The 19,316-nt window shown below is 45.0% G+C and overlaps 1 protein-coding gene across 2 annotated transcripts in view; it reads left to right on the top strand.

The window, feature by feature from the left end:
• The window catches only part of LOC147693063 (solute carrier family 26 member 6-like), a 240,761-nt gene that overhangs the window by 140,517 nt on the left and 80,928 nt on the right, over positions 1-19,316 (top strand). For both annotated transcript variants that reach the window (XM_086936875.1, XM_086936874.1), the window contains exon 12: positions 3,467-3,562. In XM_086936875.1, the coding sequence (XP_086793001.1) occupies positions 3,467-3,562 (96 nt within the window). The remainder of the gene's footprint in view (positions 1-3,466; positions 3,563-19,316) is intronic.

Raw genomic sequence — 19,316 nt, 5'->3', positions numbered from 1 at the left:
ACAGTATATGTGTTGTGTTACAATCAGGGCCAACTCAGTGGATTAATTGGTTGCTGGCAGCCAGCATGCTGTATCCTTCCACCAAGGCCCTATACAATATTAGCTTCTTGAGAAGCTACAGGACTCTTGTGTTTTTGGTCACAGTGGAGGATATATGTTGCATGTTTGGTGCTAAAGACAACAAGCCTGATTTACATGAGCTTAATAATGTAGAGTCTTCCAAAATCTGGTAATTTTGGTGTGAGTGAAATTGTGTCACTTTCCAAATTTATGCAAGGACCACTACCATTCTGACCAAGCAAAACTACCAAATTACCTGCTGGTAAATCTTGCAGTATTTAGAGCTGAAAAGCCTCAAAGATATTGAGTAATTAACTGCTAAAAACAGCAAAGTGGGAAGATGGTAGAAACAAGAGATCCATACCAAAAATTCCTCTTATGCTTAGAAACCCTGAGATTGGAGAATTGGGGTACTCTCAGTGCATCTCCTTGTTAGGGGCATGTCCAGAGTGCCTCTACATACCGGTGGAAATTCCACTGTGGACATCGGCCATTGCAATGTACTCTGTGACACAGATTTCATTAGTTACTACACTGCCAATGACTGGTTGATGAACAATCTACCACAAGGGTAAAGATGGATAACTATAGAAGATTTTTCTCTGGTAATGTGGTGAAACAGAAAAATACACAGAGAGCTGAAGCTGTGTTTCCCTCAGCCAAGTTCCGTAAAACGTTGCAAAATAGTAAATATGTCTATTTTTATACAGAAGCAAGAATCTAGAAAGAATCTGCACCAAAAGCCGTTTCCTTTCAGCAAATGTTATTCTTGCCAATTAGGCATCAAAGGCTGGCGGTCCATCAATCGTTAAAAGACTTAAAGCAGAACAAATTCCTAGTTTGGGGATTCTCCTAATAGGGTTTGAAAAGTCTAAAGAACTGTGTGAAAAATGTGGTTGGATTTTAAATGACATATTACCTATTCTTAGGTTAAAATAGATTAGAAATGTGAACTACATGAAATTTAACTTTGTTATAAAATAATAGTATTCCATATTTTCTGAAAAATTATTTTAAAAACTATTCTTTGCTTTGCCTTTAAATATGGATATGCAAAGGTTACAGCAATTAATTCATCTACTGTAAGAATTAGAAAAGACCAAGGGCCTTATTTTGGTCAAGGCAGATGGGTTTCTCTGTCACAACGGTTACGGATATCACATCTGTCAAATATAAATCCTATTATATCCTATGGGATTTAAATTTCAGTAGACGGGATAGCCATCACCGTTGTGATGGAGTAACCCATCCGCCAAGATCAAAATGTGGTCCTGAATTCGGATTTTTGCAAGTGGACATCAAGACGTGGGTAATATAATGAAAATTGATTAAATCTTCAGACATGGGTTCCAAGCAACATGCTATTTGTGGTTATGAATAAACTGATACAGGTGCTGAAATCTCCCAATGCACTTGCAACCATTTATGAACAATTCATTGTCCATCAGAATGCCCTATTTTGTAAATGAGAATGCCTAAATAATTTTTGTAAAATCACCAAAATGGAAGGCTGGCAATAAGTTTCATTTAGAACTCCTTGTATGGTAATATTCTGAATATTAAACACATTTGCCAGGACGGAGCCATATAAATGATGACCACTTGTTATTTGTGTCCAGAGGACTAATATGAATGAACAAATAATTGAAAGAGAAGTGAATAATTGACTTGCGTTATTTGGCCTGACTCCACACTTGGCCATGCCTGGTTGGAAGATAGGGTGAATGTGGATTTAAAATAATATGTTTTAAGACTTTTTCTGCAGCAAAATATTTTTATCTTGTTATGGAACATCATATCCATAAGTGTTGCGGGTTTAAGGAATGTTTTTGGGGTGTCTTAGGTGTTTAAGAAGAATAGGTGTAGTAATGTCAGAAATGATTGAACTACGTGATAGAATACTGTGCACCAAGCATAACATATCCCAATTGTTAATTTGACATAATTTTAATAACCATTAATAGTGTTGATTTCTATGCTTCACTTAATAATATAGTGATATTGATGTGGTCGATATTCTGGAAGGATGATTTTTACAACTTGATACTGTGACAGAACACCATTTCAGAATTATCTGCACAACAATGACGGGTATCAAAGCATTCTTTGATGCTTTGATGGAGCACATCATATTAACAAAGTCTGGAGGGGAAAGTCTGAGAGTTGAGTCATTTTCAGGCTATTTACACAATCCATTTTCGATTTAAAAATTGAGGAAACCCTTTAAAAACATATGCTTGAGTCTATGGTTCAAGATCTTTTGAGGTGAGTGGCTTGTACTAGAAGCAATTTTGATGAGGACTTTCATAGATGTGCAAGTTTTAGTGTTGTCTCTGGTCTGGTGTCTTAGAGGACTAATGTGTCCACTGTAGGGGCCTGTGCTTGACCTCGTGATCACATCTGTTATTCAGCAATAAGGGACCCATCTTGGTGAATGCGCTCTTTACAAATACGCGTTATGAATAGACTAATTAAAATCACTGCTCACATCAGCTTCATACAGATAGAAGACAATCATCCAGCAAGATCAAGGAACCAACTATGAATTGAATTTATGTGAAAAGATAATTAGAAAACTACCAACTCCAAATTTGCAGCCTACTATAGAGCCATTCTAGCACAAGAGAGAGCCTAGCAGTAGAGCATGTCACTGTGAGAGGTGCACTGTATTTAGCTCCATATCCTATGTCAATATGAAATGTTTGACATTTGAGATGGTCCCCACCTACGCAGAACACCTTCTTAAGTCTGGAAAAATAGATGCAAACATTGGATGCTTAAAACTGAGTTTTAATGACAAGGTGGAGACAGCCAGACTGTTTCAATGGTGAACAATAAGAGTGACTTCAATCAATCAGGGTTTTTGTAGAGTGCGGCTAATCACCCATAAGGGTCTCAAGGCATGGGGGGATTCTGTGGTTCAGACGAAGAGCCAGGTCTTGAGGTCCTTCCTGAATTGAGACAGTGATGGGGATTTCCTGAGACACAGAGGCAGTGAGTTCCAAGTCGTTTTCAGTGAGGTAGGGGAAGGATCTTCTTCCAGCCAAGGTCTTGCAGATCTGTGGAATAGTGGCCAGATGGGCGGAGCGGAGATGTCTGGTCGGGGTGTAGAAGGAGAGGTGGTGACTCGGAAATACAAAAATGAAAAGCTTGACATGCTGCCCATTTGGTAATGTTGCACTTTATATGTGTACTACAGATTTGCTTTATTTGTAGATATCATTGCCTTGTGATTGAGTTATCTATTTCATAATAGTCCCCTCTTTGTTTCTTTCATAGACACCCAAACTGCCTGTGTCTACCATTGTTATTGAATATCCTGTTAACAGTTTGACTTCATTCATTAAATTAATGCACTAATATATTGTTTCATGACTTAATGCCCTCTGGTTCTTTTCCTTTCCAGGCAGTCTTGGCGGCTGTTGTGGTTGTGAACCTAAAGGGTATGTTCAGGCAATTTCGAGAGATCCCTGTTCTCTGGAGAACCAACAGGATTGACCTGGTAAGAAATGTGCAGTAGCCAGAGAGACCTTTGTTTATATTTATTTTGAACTTCAAAGAATATCAGCATTAGAGCCAAGGAAAAATACTTTAGAAATAGAAGTCCTGGTGACATGAATGATACTGAGGAACACATAAGACATTCACATATAGCTCCAAATAAGGGCAAAATGCACTGAGCATTTTCTTCTCGTAAAACCCAGACAAGCATAACATCTATGTAAAAGCTGTCAGCCACTAGAAGAAATGACTTGCCTTTGATATCCACCACAGGAAATTGGCGGGAATGCACTGGAACCACATTAGAACAGGCATTCTTGGGCTGAGACTCAGTTCCCCCTCAATATTTTGCAAGCAAGTGATGAGGTGTCTTGGAATGTCTAGGCCAGGTGATAACAGGTGTGCCAAAGTAGGATACTGGCGGTACAGAATTTGAAAAATAATGCACATTTCACATTAATGGTTGTGGTGGTAAATCCCTAGCTGCCTGTCACTGATATTTGTCTTAGGGCTACTGTCCCTACATTGCATCACACCCCATAGGTGGCCATGCTTGGCTTTGTACAAGTTTACAGTAGAAGGCAATATCTCTACTTTGAAAATACTACATAGGTGTTTGCTTAACATCTGCATCAGTGGGCCTGATTATGCTCATTAGGTCAGACATGCACAGTGCTAGGTTGTCTTTCTGCCTTGGCAGGTTGTCATTCTGCCTTGGTTTACACCATTGTTAGATTACAAGTTGCACGGTGCAGGGAGGGTTGAAATTACTGGCTCCAGAATTACGGATTCCAGTTGGTAATTGCTCCCTTGCACCATGCACTTACCAGATTTTTTGGTATAGGGAATAAAGATTACCATGTCCTTTTCCATAGCACTATCCTCCAGTTCCAGGGACAAATTTGCTCACATTCACCAATTGTTCTAAACCAGTGGTAAAAGAGGAGAGCAGTGTGGCGCAAGGGCTGGAGTGGGGCTCCTGAGTGTCCCTGGTGGCAGAGAAGACTCTGGGCCAGCTGGATGTAGTGAGTATGCCCACCTTGGTGTTGGTGTGGGTTGTGTGGGGATGGGTGTGCCTTTGGCTGTAGCCCCTGACCCCATCAGTTGGACCAGCACTTGATTTGTCTAGGTGTGTTAGTGCTGGATGCAGAACTCCTGGTCACTTGTGCTCTGCCTGAAGTGGTAATCACTTGGGATATTTCTCTGGCTGACTTGTAAATGCACCCACCATGAAACCAACTAGTCACACAAACATGAATATACACACACACAGCCAGTTGTGCACTTTAGACACAGCATTTCCCATACATCCAACACAGTGCCCACATGTACTATAGTGGAATAGGCCTAAACTATCTCTAATTGCAAGATGAGGGGAATGTTACTCACAAAAGAGATGCATAAGCATGTGGTAAAGGACATTTGGCAGACCTCTCGGGCACCTAAATCATACACTCGCAGCTCACTGAGAGCATGGCATCAAACCCAACTAGAGGAGGTGTGGAAGATGGCTGCTTGAGCTGCTTTTAGCTCTAGTGAATGGCCCATTGCAAACAGTTCTCCTGCTGCCCCCAGACTGCCACCACGACTAGCCAGTGGCTGTGGTCCGGGCAATTGATAGAAGTGGTTGGTTGTATTTTGACGAGGCCCAGGGGAAGCAGGTGCCGGCGACACAGTGGGAGCTTCTCCCTGCAAGGCCCCACCTGATGGCAATGGCCCCAGAGATGAAAAAGAGCAGGAAGGCCTGTCCTGTTCTAGGCCAACTGCAATAGGAACCTTGCGGTCTAAAGTTGAGGGCTGCTAACACTCCTGTGGGTGCAGAACGGTGTGATCACCAGCAGGGGGATTTGGTCACCACCTGGAGTGCGACAGTGAAGCATTGGTGGGCGGCACTAACCATGGGCCTGCCTGCTACAGTGCAGGCCCCATGCTGACAGCAGGAGGCCCACTGGGCGCCCTCAGGCCTCTGAGGATAGGATGCTGGGAACAGTTCTGCTGAGCCCTGGGGAGACTGTGGAGCCACAACCCAATTGGGGCCCATATGAAGGAATTAGTGGCAGCCCCTGAAGTACAGCACTATGCAAGGATGGAGAGGAGCGATGAGTGGATGTGGGATGCCTCCTACTTTCTACACCATCACAAGCTTGCCTGACGAGGGCCCCCTAAACTTCCCAAAACTGGGGGATAGTAAATAGTTTAGACACCCTAAATACACGGAGAGAGCCCACTGACCATCGCAGCCTCAGAGTTGGGCTGTGGGTGCTCATGCCTGTGGGACAGCGGGAGTGATTGCCTGTGAGAGGCCTACCCTCTTATTTGAGCCAGGCCTAAGGGGGCTGGGAAGTCGGTCTACTGGGGGCAGAGGCCTAGGGTGGTGGTTCTGACTGTATGGCGGCCCCACTGGGATAGAAGCCTCACACATTTCTATAGAGACGTGAGGCACCAGTCCACTCAGAAACCCCCCCAGGGTGGGCCACGGGCAGATATAGGAGCAAACTGAGCGGAGCATATGCTGCAACCAAAGGCACTGAAAAAGGGCCAACACCACCCCCAGTGGAGAGAACACCTACTGACAGGCACTAGCAGAGACTGAACAAGGATTAGAATTCCATACAGCAACAATCCTAGCGGCCATACGGGACACCAAGACAGCCTTGGAACAAAAAATTGATGTTGTGGCCCTAACCCTGGATTCCCCGCAGGCCGACCATAAGAAATTGGGAGACAGAGTAGGGGAAACTGAAACTATGCTGGCCCGGCTGGAACCTAAAGTCACAGAAAGTCACAAGAGACTCATGCCCTACAGAAAAAAATTGAGCACTTACACAAAAAGGTTGAAGATGCCAAAGGACGTTCCCAGCGTGATATTGTGCAGTTGGTGGGAGTGCCAGAAAAATCTGAAGACCTGAGCATGGAGCTGTTTTTGGAGGACTGGCTCTTCTCAACAGTGCTGGGTGCAAGGCCCCCAAAATCTTCAGTCGGGAGCGTGCAAGTGGTGACAAGCAGACCATCGGTGACAGAGGCACCACCTAGACCGATAGTAGACAGACTTCTCAATTTCCTAGACAGTGATCATATCCTACAAGTAGTACAAACTCGTGGCCCATGACATATAGGAGGAAGCTCGGTGAGCATATATCCAGACTACACCTACACAGTACAGTGTCAAAGGGGAACCATCTTAACAGCGAACCCCTGCTCCAGAAATTAAACCTAAAATATACCCTGTTCTTTCCTGCGAAACTATAAATAATACATAAGGGAGAGTCACACTTCTTTGCATAGACCTCTGTGGCATGGAACTAGCTCAAGATGCAAGGCTATCCGCTCCCAGAATCTCGGGAGGCAGCCCAACTCATGGAATGACAGTGACAGAGGTCAAAAGGCAGGCCACACAGACGCCTGAGGGCGGCCTCTAACAAAGTTCCTGCGGAGACTGAAACAGACAAAACTAGATGCTGATATACAATACCACCATTCCCTGGACACGGGCAACAAGTGGGCGACATTGATGAGGGACTTAGAGTAAACAAAAAAAGCAAATCCGAGGACTCCCAAGAAGATTCAGAGGATGCACCCCTACCAGTCATCACTCCAATAACAGCGGACAATATAGTGGATATGTCTGCCACCTATCCGGCAACTCTGTCTACACAGAACTGGTGGCCTGCTTGGGAAGTAACTTATTGGGGTCTGCTATAAAAAGAGAAATATGAGGTTTTCAGAGGGCCACACCCCCCTACTTAGTAGTGTGATTATCACTTATTTAAAAAAAATATGTTTCAAGTTGTAATGTTGGGGCAACAAGCACCTCAAGCTTTGGGGTGGCGGTTAATTTCAGTTCCACAGCATGAGGAGGTTGAGAGTTGACCATGGGGTTGGAGGGAGAGTTAGCGGCATACTGAGTCATAACTTAACCTCTTTGATGTGTCGGAGGACGGACGGGGGCCATCCGAACCATGCATGCGCCATTTTTATTTCTGCACAGCGACGGCAAATAGGTTAAATATGGAAGCACTGCACAGAGGTAGACACAAATGGCAGAATTTACACCACAGCACACTCCACTCCCCCACCCCCAACCCTGCCCGGACTGACACCCAAGGTATTATCCTTTGAACATAAATGGCCTAGGCAACAAACTGAACAGTGAAGTAATGTGTAAATACCTATCTGCACAAAACCCTGAAACCCTACTACAGGAAGCGTGTCTTGCGTGCAACAGCTGCAAGGTCTTGGATTACGGCACATATAGTCTGCTAGCACATGCAGGATTCAGGCAAGGTATCCTGGTCTGTAAATCTCTCCCACTACAAGTGACCCAAACATGGGTGGACACGCTTTGAGGCCAAGCAGCAGTGAGTGGATGTTGGAACAGAGATAACCTGTTGCTCGTGTCCTGGTATTTTCCCGTAGTGTTGCAGACTGAGGGGTTGGACAAAATGAGAGGAAGTATAACAGAGATGTAGAAACCACACTCCTTATTGGAGCAGACCTCAACCTGACCCTCCATAGAAACCTAGGCAGAATGACCGCTTCCAGGAAGAGACCAAGGTCTGATTTACCTTTTGCCTCCTTTCTTGACCCACTGGGGTTTGCAGACCTTTGTTGGGAGGAGAACCCGGGACACAACGGTTCAGGTTTACCTCTAATAATATGCACTGTATGTCCAGATTAGACTATTTGAAATTAAATTATATGAAAATGAGAGAGTGTCTTGGCACTGTTTACCAGTTAAAAGGGGTGGAGGAGTGTTAGATGACTAATGTGTAAAGAGCCAGGTCTTAAGTTTTGTTCTGAATTACCCCTTGCTGTTCGTTTGATGCAGGTCTGAATGAAGTTTTGACAACACGTCATCAATTGGGCAGGTTCAGCCATACAACCACCTTACCATGTGCAATTTCAGACTACTCGTCCCTAGTAACATACTTGGCAACAGACAATCGAGTGGAAAAGGGGGAATGGAAGCTAGACCCATTGAACATAACTGATTGAAACACCAGAAAGCTGATCATTGAGACCACAATCCTCTACTTTGAAGAAAACACAAGCATGTTAGAATTTGAGATAGACCTATGGGAGGCATGTAAGACAGTCATACGAGGCCAACTCATTGCACATGTGTCTGGAAAGAGGAAAGAGAAAGATAGAGAAGCCAGGGAATAAGAATCTAATTTATTACGAGAGGCAGACTATGTGAAAGCTCCCACCCGAGGCTAGCATACATGATAGAAGGGATGAGGGAAGGCCTGAGAAACCTTGTCCACCAGGAGGTGAAGATGCAATTTAGTGTGAAACAGGTCAAGCTATATTAGGTGGGCAACAAGGCAGGCAAACTATTACCATGGTTAGCTGAGAAAGAGGAAGGGGAAAGGTGAATATCCACCATACACACAGGGACTTCTATCAGGCATACGAGAGACCTGGAGAACTTTATTAATGTTATACCAGCTCCCCGACTCCAGGAAGAAACGAGTCATTCTCTGGACGTGGAAATTATGGATTGTCGGATATCTAATGCATTGGCTCAGATGAAAAGTGTCAAATTCCTGGGTTCCAATGGCCTGCCGCCCTATTCTTTAAATGTGTTAGATCCCAAGTAGTGGGGTCGTTTCAGGCAATGTTTTACAGAGTAAGGAGAGAAGGCACCCTGCCCTGAGACCTACGATGGGTGGCAGTAGTCTGATCTACAAGAAAGGGAAGCCACGGGAAGATTGCACCTCCTATAGGCCAATATCACTGCTAAATATAGAAATCAAGGCTTTGGCAAAAGTTCTGGCCAATCGCCTGATAAAGGAGGTAGACACACTGGTGGCTCCCTATTATTTGGGCTTCATGCATTACATGCCTAGCTTACTGCGACCGGATCGATGAACCAGCCATCCTGCTAGTTTTGGATGCAAAAAGGGCATTTAATTCATTTGAGTGGCCCTATATAATGGCACTACTACCCAAAATAGGGACTGGCCCAATGTTTCTGACTAGAGAAATTATTGTACAAAGACCCATAGTTATATTCAAGGTGAATAGAGCCTTTTCCAGGGAATTTGAACTAGACAGAGGCACCCAACAGGGATGCCCGCTATCCCCATTACTCTTCGTGGTAACGATTGAACCATTGACCCGCTGGCAGTGAAGAGACGTATTGACATGGGGTATGCAATGGAGGATTTTGTCTTCCTCTACGCAGACAGCATGCTCCTCTATCTGGCTGACCCAGAGTGTTCCACCCCCAGAGTACTGGGAATCCTAGAGGTGTTTGGTTCATATTTGGGATTCGCATAATGGGAAAAAGACAATTTCATTCCCACTATCAGAGGGCAATGAGGAGTGGGCCTGGAACTACCTCCCCCAAGATGGAAGCCCAGGGGATTCACATACCTTCAGCTATTTATAACAAAGAACCACAAATTATTCTTCCTTGAAAACTTGGCTAAAATCCTTTAATCATACAGGAGCTGATGCAGGATTTTGGAGGAAACGTATACTATCCCTGATGGGCAAAGCTGCCTTCAAAATTATGATCTATCTACTGCAATTCCTCTATATGTGACAAAATGCCCAATCTGAGGTCCCAGACAATTTATTTTGTTCAGTAGCTGATGTGACACAAGGCCTGCTGTGGGAGGGATGACGAGAACTGCCTAGACATCTCTCTCCAGAAAGCCCCTGGAGGGTGGTATTGCCCTCCCAGACCTGCGATTATGTTAATGGGCAACACAAATACAAGCGATCAATGACTGGGCCTTTACCACCCAACAGGAGCTATCTTTGATGGGGGACAGATGGTCTATGGATCTGGAGGGATATGTTTGGCAACTACATTGTGAACGATGAATGGGAGCATTATCGGCCCCTTCGATTGTGGAGGTCAAAATATAGAAAAAGGCAAGTCAGGCGGCCATTGAAATAGATAGTGAAAAGAAGACGGAAACAAGGGAAACAAAGCACAATAAAAAGGAAATAAAGGAACAATTAAAGAAACCAAGCACAGTAAAAAGGAAATAAAGGAACAATTAAAGAAACCAAGCACAGTAAAAAGGAAATAAAGGAACAATTAAAGAAATAAAGCACAATAAGAAGGAAATAAAAGAACAATAAAAAAAATAAAGAAAATAGAAGAGGAAGATCAGTGGAAAGTCCCAAGGAAGAAATTAGCGACAGTGATGAAAAACAGAGCACACAAGCAATCTTCTGCAGGCCTCTACCATTCAGCCTATCGGAGCGCAAGCGGGCATCCGGTGGGAAAGATGGATCAAAAAATGTGAGCACTACATGAGTGCCACGGACTGCCCGAATAGCAAGCAACTGCACCTGCTTCTGAATCTCGCAGGGGATGAAACAGAGGATCTATTGTTGACATTCCCCGCCGTCAAACGGCGGATGACAAGGGAGTGTTAAAGTGTCTCACTCAGAAATTTGACCACCAACGAAATGGTGACTTTGAGAGATACACATTCAATACTGTATGCCAGCAAGGAGAAGAGAGCGTGGATGCAACGAGACTGAGAAAACTGGTCACATACTGCGAATTTGACAAATTTGACAATGAGAAAGCAATAAGACTGCGCATCATCGAATGTTGTCAGTCAGTGGAGTTCAGAGCACGCATTCTGAAGGAACATTGCTCACTGGAAATTTCAAAAAGAAAGAATACCAGGCACCGGTCCCACCAAAGAAGGGCGAACAAACATGTTACCGATGTGGCCTTGAATTCCCACATGTCGGTGCCTGCCCAGCAATGGGTCAGAAGTGCAGAAAGTGGAACAGGGACAATCATTTTTCAAGCATTTGCATGACCAGGCAATTCAGAAGTGAGAGTGGCTGAACAATGAGGCAACGGATGACCAGCAACAGATACGCACGACACATGGAAAAGGCAAATCGCTGCTCCTCCAACTAGTCAGAAGAAACGGCAGCACGGTGAGGGAGGCGAGAATATATCTAATGTCAGACGCACCCAGAGAACCCAAAGAGGTAGAGCACGTTCATCTCGTGGAAAAACAACAAATAAAAAAAACACCACTGTGGACATCGGCGTAGGGAATCACCAAGCTAAGTTTGTGCTTGACAGTGGAGCAACATGCAACATCATGTGCATGTCAGAATACCAGAAAATGAGAGTGAAACCACAGCTATCACCGTCAACCATGGATGTGTTCATGTGGGGCTCAAAAAGACCAGTAGAAAATATGGGAACATTTACGGAGACTTTGACATACAAAGGCAGGTCCTACCAAGAAGAAATACATGCACTTAAAGGTGACATCCCAGCTCCATGCCAAGCAATGTGACGGCCCAGGTGATGGGGCAACTAGCAATGACATATCACATGTCGGAAACTGAGAACATCCTCTAAGAATACCCAGCCATCCTAAAAGGGCTGGGTAAGCTGAAAGGAAAACAGATAACATTAAAATCAATGAAGCAATCAAGCTGGTAGCCCAGCATCACAGATGAGTACCCATACACCTACAACCACAAGTTCAGGAGCAAATAACTAGCTTACTGGCACGAGATATAATTGAACCTGCTGAAGGACCAACGCCGTGGGTGTCTACGATTGTGGCAGTTCCGAAGTAGAACACCTAAAAAAATCTGCAACTGTGTGGCCATGAGGATCCCAAATACTGCAATCGCAAAGGAACGTCACCCGGGGCCACACCTAAACGACATGATCAGCTGCTCGCCGGGGCCTGCCGGTTCTCAAAGCTGGACTTGTGCAAAGGGTACCATCAATTAGAACTGGACCACCAGTCCAGATACATCACAACATTCTCTACGCACATGATTCTGTTCAGATACAAGCGACTGGGTTTTGGAATCCCATCGGCAGCAGAGATATTCCAGGAGACAATACGGCAAGTGATAAGTCCGGTACAGAACAGCCTAAAGTATAGTGATGACATTCTGGTATTTGGAAAAACAGACAAAGAACATGACACAGCATTGCGTCAAGTGTGCACACAATTAGAGCAAGCGGGTCTAGCATTGAATGGAGAGAAATGTGAGCTAGGGAGAGGGGAACTAGTGTTCTTTGGACACATTTTCTCCAAACATGGGATGAGGCCATCTCCCAGCAAAGTTGAAATACTGAAGAATGCAAATCCCCGCGGATGTTGCAGAAGTAAGATCATTCCTAGGCCTCGCCAGCTACTGTGTGCGGTACATACAGGACTTCGCCACAGTGAGCACACCACTCAGAGAACTGACCAAACAAGGACAGAAGTTCATCTGGTCTCAGGAATGCAACAAGGCATTTGAGAAAATAAGACAAGCAGTGGTGACTGTGGAACATCTGGCTTACTTTGACCCCCTACTCTGCACAGAACTGACTGTCGATGCCAGCCCAGTAGGACTAGGAGCAATACTAGGGCAGCACTTGTCAGGGAGAGAATCACAACGAAAAATGGTCGCATATGCAAGCAAAAGCTTAACAGACATTGAAAAGGCATACTCGCAACCAGAAAAGGAGAGCTTAGCAATGGTATGGGCATATGAACACTACTACATGTTTATCTATGGGAAGTCATTCACCTCATAACTGACCACCAGGCGCTGGTGACGATCTATGGCAGCCCGTCAGCCAAAAGGCCACCCAGGATTGAACGCTGGGACATAAGGATAATGGACAATGACTTCACAATTGTGCACAAGTCAGGGAAAAAACACAACCCGGCAGACTACATGCCGAGACACCCATTACCCCATGCCCACGAGACGACATCAATAGCAGAAGAATACCTCAATTTCGTACTAAAACAAAACACACCAGCACCGATAACAAGAGAGATCAATGAAGATGCCACGCTGCAAATGGCTATGGAGATAACGAGAAGGCAGAGATGGAGGCCCATTAACAATAATTGCACCCGGGGAGCACGAGTATGCAAGGAAGAAGTGCTAGCTCTAAAGAAGATCCATGAAGAACTGTCAGAGACACACACAGGAATAATGATGGGAGGGACAAGAATAGTGATACCTAGTTCACTCAGGAGGCAACTGGTAAATCTGGCTCATGAATCACACCGAGGTGTAGCAGCAATGAAGAAACTGCTAAGAGAAAAAGTATGGTTCCCTGGTCTAGACTGCATGGTAGAAGAAACCATATCGACATGCCACCACTGTCAAGTGACAGGACCATGGGCTAGGCATGAACCACTACAGATGTATGAACTTCCAAGAGCGGTATAGACAACACTAGCAGCTGATTTCTTTGGGCCCCTGGACACAGGCAACTACCTGCTTGTGGTCATCGCCGAATACTCACGGTTCCCGAAAGTACGACACGTCCCGTCCCGTCGACATCAGCAACAGCGACACTACCAATATTGGATGACATATTTGCAGCATAGAGTTCACCAGAAACACTAAAAACAGACAATGGTCTTCCATTCTCAGGAGTAGACTTCTGCAGATTCATGGCATATTTAGAAATAAACCACAGGAAGATAACACCGCTTTGGCCTCAAGCGAATGGAATGGTGGAGAGGTTCATAGGGAACATCAAAAAGGCAGTTCAAAGGGCCAAGCTTGTGCAGATATCACTTAGCCAAGCTCTGTGCCAAGTACTGCGGGCCCGATTCACAGAATGAACTTAAGACTCAAACCTAAACTTACTACTATTTTGGTATTCACAGAATGAACTTACTACTTTTGGTATTCACAGAAGTTAGGATTTTGTCTTAAGTTTGTCTTAAGACAAACTTAAGACAGACTTAAGACAGACTTAAGACAAACTTAAGACAGGCCTAATACAGACTTAAGACAAAATCCTAACTTAAGTCTGTCTTAAATATGTCTTAAGTTTGTCTTAAGACAAACTTAAGACAAAATCCTAACTTCTGTGAATACCAAAAGTAGTAAGTTCATTCTGTGAATGCCAAAAGTAGTAAGTGCATTATGTGAATACCAAAATAGTAGTAAGTTTAGGATTGAGTCTTAAGTTCATTCTGTGAATCGGGCCCTGCGTGACTACAGAAACACACCTAACAACTCCACAGGAAGATGCCCAGCATAGCTAGAACTGGGAAGAAGAAGTAGAACGAGGCTACCACAAATAGAAGCAACCATGGCCCCAGATCACAGCAACATTGCAGCAAAAGACAGAGAGGTGAAAGAAAAGATGAAAAGATACGCAGACGTCAAGCGACACGCCAGCTCGTCAGACCTAAAGGAAGGAGACACAGTGGTAGTGCGTCAGCAACAACAAAGAAAATCTGACAGCATGTTTTCCAAAGACCCCCTCATAGTAACAAAGGTGAAGGGCCCAATGATCATGGCAGAGTCAGAACACCAGAGGATAACACGGAACAGCTCACATTTCAAAGAACTAAAAGAGAAAAAAGGGGAAGACCAAGATAAGGACACAGCAGAACAAGAAGAGCAGGAACACAACAGGAGGAAGGAAAGAGACAATGGTGAGGAACAACAAGAAGAGCAACAGATGGAGGCCGGTCCGAGAATAGCATGCAGATGGCCAAAAAGATAATAGAAGAAATGTAAATGTAAATGTACATGTATTTATATAGCGCAAATCACTGACCGAGGTCGGTATCTAAGCGCTTGCTTAGGGAACCCGTCCTGGTATTCCCCTGTGAGATAACCCCGGCAGGGTATCCACAAGGTGAAAGCCAGGCATCCCACCGCGAGGGGCCGTTGTGGAGATTAAGCAAGCTATTGCCCGGAGTCGCAGAGTGTGAACCCGTGAGTCGAGTAGGCACCGGAGCGAGAATTATCGAGTCGGTGGAATTTTTTAGCCAAGACCTGCCGAGGTGGGGAATTGAACCCTGGTCCAGGGCCGATCTCAGCTTCCGGGTCTGCCGCCTCTAACCCCTGAGCCACACTTCTCCACATGAAATGTAATGATGGGAGGCACACCGACCAGTGCCCGAGCAGACTTGCATCTATCTCTATCTACACATCTCTGTGTTTCACTTTTCTTGTCACTTCTTTGTGACAAAGGGGGAGATGTAGTGACCTGGGGCAGGGCACTAGGGGCCTGCGAGAGACAGAAAGGACAGAGGGAACCAGACACCACATCCGGTCAAGGGTGTGGGAGGGGACACTACAGAGGAAGAAGAGAGCGTGGACAGATGTGCATGGGCACAGCTCAGCAGATTGTAGAATAATGAAGTAAAGAAGATCCTTACCTGTCTCTGCTTCTTTGTCAAAATCCACGACACAACAGTACCCCCTACTATATCCTTACACAGAAGAAGGTAGTCCAATATGTATTAAAGTACCTTAATAGGGAGTGTAACAGTTTAAAGAGACTCACCACGCTTCCTATGATTCCGAGTGTGCAGGGGAGGGAGTCCTCCTTGAGTTTGTTTGTTTTGACTTCAACTGCTTAAGAAATTCTTGGGCTGCTTTTGGTGTTGCCAAGACCTTTGTTCTGGCTTCAAGCATGACGCGCAGTCTTGCGGGATACACCATTGCGAATGTAATTTACATTTCACGCAGTTTCCTCTTGACAGGGGCGAATTTCTTGTGTGCCATTTGAACAGCCATTCTGAAGTCTGGATAAAACGACACTTTGTATCCTTTGTAGTTAATCTGCTGTTTCTCCCTTGCCAGTATCATGATCTCTATAGTTTAAAAATGTTACTACTATAGGTCTTGGCGAGGTTCCCCGGGGTAGTTTTGGAATAGTGATTGGTGCGCTCTTTCAGCTATAAGCATTTGAGAGAAATTCTCCACACCAAATATTTGTTTTACCAGTATTTCAATATAGTTTTCAAGGCGGTCCATGTTGGTGCTTTCTGGGATTCCCATGATTCGTAGATTGTTTCGTCGGGAGCGCGCATCCAGAGCTTCATTTTTTACTTTTATTACCTCTATAATTTTTTCCATGTCTCTGCATTTTCTCGCTGTTGCATTGGACTCATCTTCAAGAGAGGAGATTTGCTGCTCTCCAGTGTCTAGGTACTCGCCTTGTTTATCTAGTTTAACAGCCGGTGTCCATACAAATTGTTAGCAGGTCAATATTCCCATCTATAGCTTGCAAGCTTTGTTGGATTGCAGATAGAGTGGCTCCATAGTTGATTTGCTTAGTTGTCCTGCCTCCAGCTCAGTGCCTGCATTCGCTCCAGCGGATCTGGGGGTCCTAACGGGATGCAAACGACAGTTTTGTCTGCTGTTTGTTGGTGTTGCCCATGGTCTTAGATCTACGAGCTCTAATTAGGTCTATTAGTAGAGCGAGTAATCTGGGTCCTCTTGTCGCTCGCTACTTCCTCTTCAGTGCTTTCCCTCTCTCTGTGGTGTGTTGTCCAAGTCTGTACCTGAAATTCTCAGTTAAACTAGTGTTTACACAGTTACCTGCTATTTACTTTTTGTATATTCAAATGTGTTGTCACTCGTGCAAGGGGGACAGTCTCTGATAATTGGGTGCAATATTTTATTTATTATATTCAATACCTTGCAGGCCAATTATTAGGCGTAGCTGGCGCCATTAGGCATAGACCTGGCTGCGTGTTTTCAGCTACACGTATTCTTTTGCAGGAGACCGTTTCACGAACCTGTTATGCAGCTGCAATATACCATGTTCGCTATTTAGGGCTTACATACAGGAAACATGCCTATTTGTGCTGGCCGGCTTTCTCACAAATCGTTTTATCCCAACGTCCGTGTTTTTTAATTCCATAGCATCACGCATGACCCTCTCACCTTTGCATCTCACCTTGATTTCAACTACACTTCACTGCCTGAAGAAAGTAGGCGTATTTTCTTTAGTGCGCGCCTGATGAAGCATAGGTCCAAACTCCACGTTCAGGTGCCAATATTCTGTGTTGTCCCTTGGTATGCCTCGCCTGCTGCCGGCTGCAGGCCTTTGTTTGTAGGTGATCTCTTTTACATATTCTGTTGGGCGCATATGATGTGTCCATACACTGAATCGCCGAGTGGGCTGCCTCAGCTCCACTTTCCCTTTGCTTGCATTGTCGGTATCAATACGCTGCCCTTGCCAATCTTTTTTAGGGCACCTCACAGTTTAGGCCCAGCCGCACACCACCAGCTCCGCCACCCACGTGCAGGAAAGCGTAACACAAGTCCACTATGCTGCAGTAATTTGCCACATTCGCTATTAGGGGATCACTTTACAGACCTATCATCTCCACATATTTTGTCTTGTTCACATCTCGCCTTACCTGCACGGATATATTTCCCTTGACTTATATAGTGTTAGGCCTGCTCCTCTTTGTGCCGCACCATGCCTTACCTTCGGACATTCCACCCTGACTGAAGGATGCAGCTTTCTCTCTTGCATTTAATATTTTGGCAACGGAGTCCAAATCAATGTACGCTACTCTGGCGATTGTGTGCTGCATTGCCCACTGCCCTGCTGCGCTCATCCACTGCCCTGGGTCTTTATCTGGAGGCATCCACTCTTACCGGCTGTGTTGGGCGCCCTCGCCTCATCTGTTCAGTTTAGCGCCAAGGGACCTGCCACCGCTCCACTCGTCACGTCTGCTTTGTCAGTGAGTGGCCTAGATCTCCCCCCCTGCTTTTGTACAGACAGTGGGGTTCGAGTCATCAATTCAGTACTTGGGAGTTTCCGCAGCAGTGCACTGACAGCACAGTCTATTCCAACAGCTCCGTATCGGCCTTGTTGAATTCTGACATTTTGAATTTCGGGCCATAGCGTGTCTCGCCACGGTTTCTTCAGTTTCACTCGGCGTATCGCAATCCTGCCAGTTGTATCACATCGTGTACATGCTCCGATTTAAAAGTCAGTTGCTATATCACAGAGATGCACTCCATTTCTGTTGATATTTGATGGATAGTCATTCCAGCCGGCAGAGCAGCACTTTTCCTGCAGCTATCTTGCAGCGGGCTCTCTAGCGCTCCCCCAATCAATCACATGTTATCACTCTCTCCCATGGTACTTAACTTTCTTGAATCAGAATTTATAAGAGTAAGGACATTCCATGCAGGAGATATCTATAGCGTGTCTATAATGTTCTAGCTCTATATTTTGTTTAAAACGTTCTTTAAAGGTGCTGCTTGGAGTGGTATTAAAAGACGTTATGCATAATGGTAGCCTCCGGTCTTGAAATGAAATCATAGTGATAAGGTCCGTTTCCAAATTTGCTTTTCTTCACACTGATGAATCCCACTGGAAGCTGCTAATCCGTCATGTCATCTGGCATTCACCACTGAAGGACCTGAACTTGATTGGCTTTGATTGTAGAAGCCTACACAAGAAGGCTCTCACGAGCAGGATACTGAGTCAGGAAAGTTGGATCATGTGTTGCAGGTCTGCATCATGCAATAGGGCAACTCATCGGCATGGCCGAACAAGGCTCAGACTCGGCGGCCATGAGGGGCTCAGTCAGAATTTTATTAAGTGACAGTAAGTTGAAACACAGCCTGGCACCAAAGAAGGCATGGGCTTACTTAATCTCTGGTCAGTCTGCTTCGGGAAGATCTGCATGCAAAAACCCGACTTCAGGCAACAATGGCTCCAAGAAGTCTGCAATAATTTCGAAGAGCTGCAGCATAGATTCCTGGAAGGTTGAAATTTGCTGTGAAGTTGACTATAGTCAAGGGTACTTTGGACGCTTAAACTCCACAACAAGAATCATATCAGTCAGATGTCGAAGCTGGAGTTGGGTTTTTCAAGCTCCAGCCATCAGACCTCTCCCTGAAGCAGGAGCGTCACGAAGGGTAAGAGCTTCACTTAGATTTCTTACGCTTCCTTGTTTTAGACTTACCTGAAGAAGGTGAGCAGGACTAGGAATGGCCTTGATACTTGG

This window comes from Lissotriton vulgaris, chromosome 9 (assembly GCF_964263255.1).
Source record: "Lissotriton vulgaris chromosome 9, aLisVul1.2, whole genome shotgun sequence".
Lineage (NCBI taxonomy): Eukaryota > Metazoa > Chordata > Amphibia > Caudata > Salamandridae > Lissotriton > Lissotriton vulgaris.
This window is presented reverse-complemented; position numbering and strand designations above follow the sequence as displayed.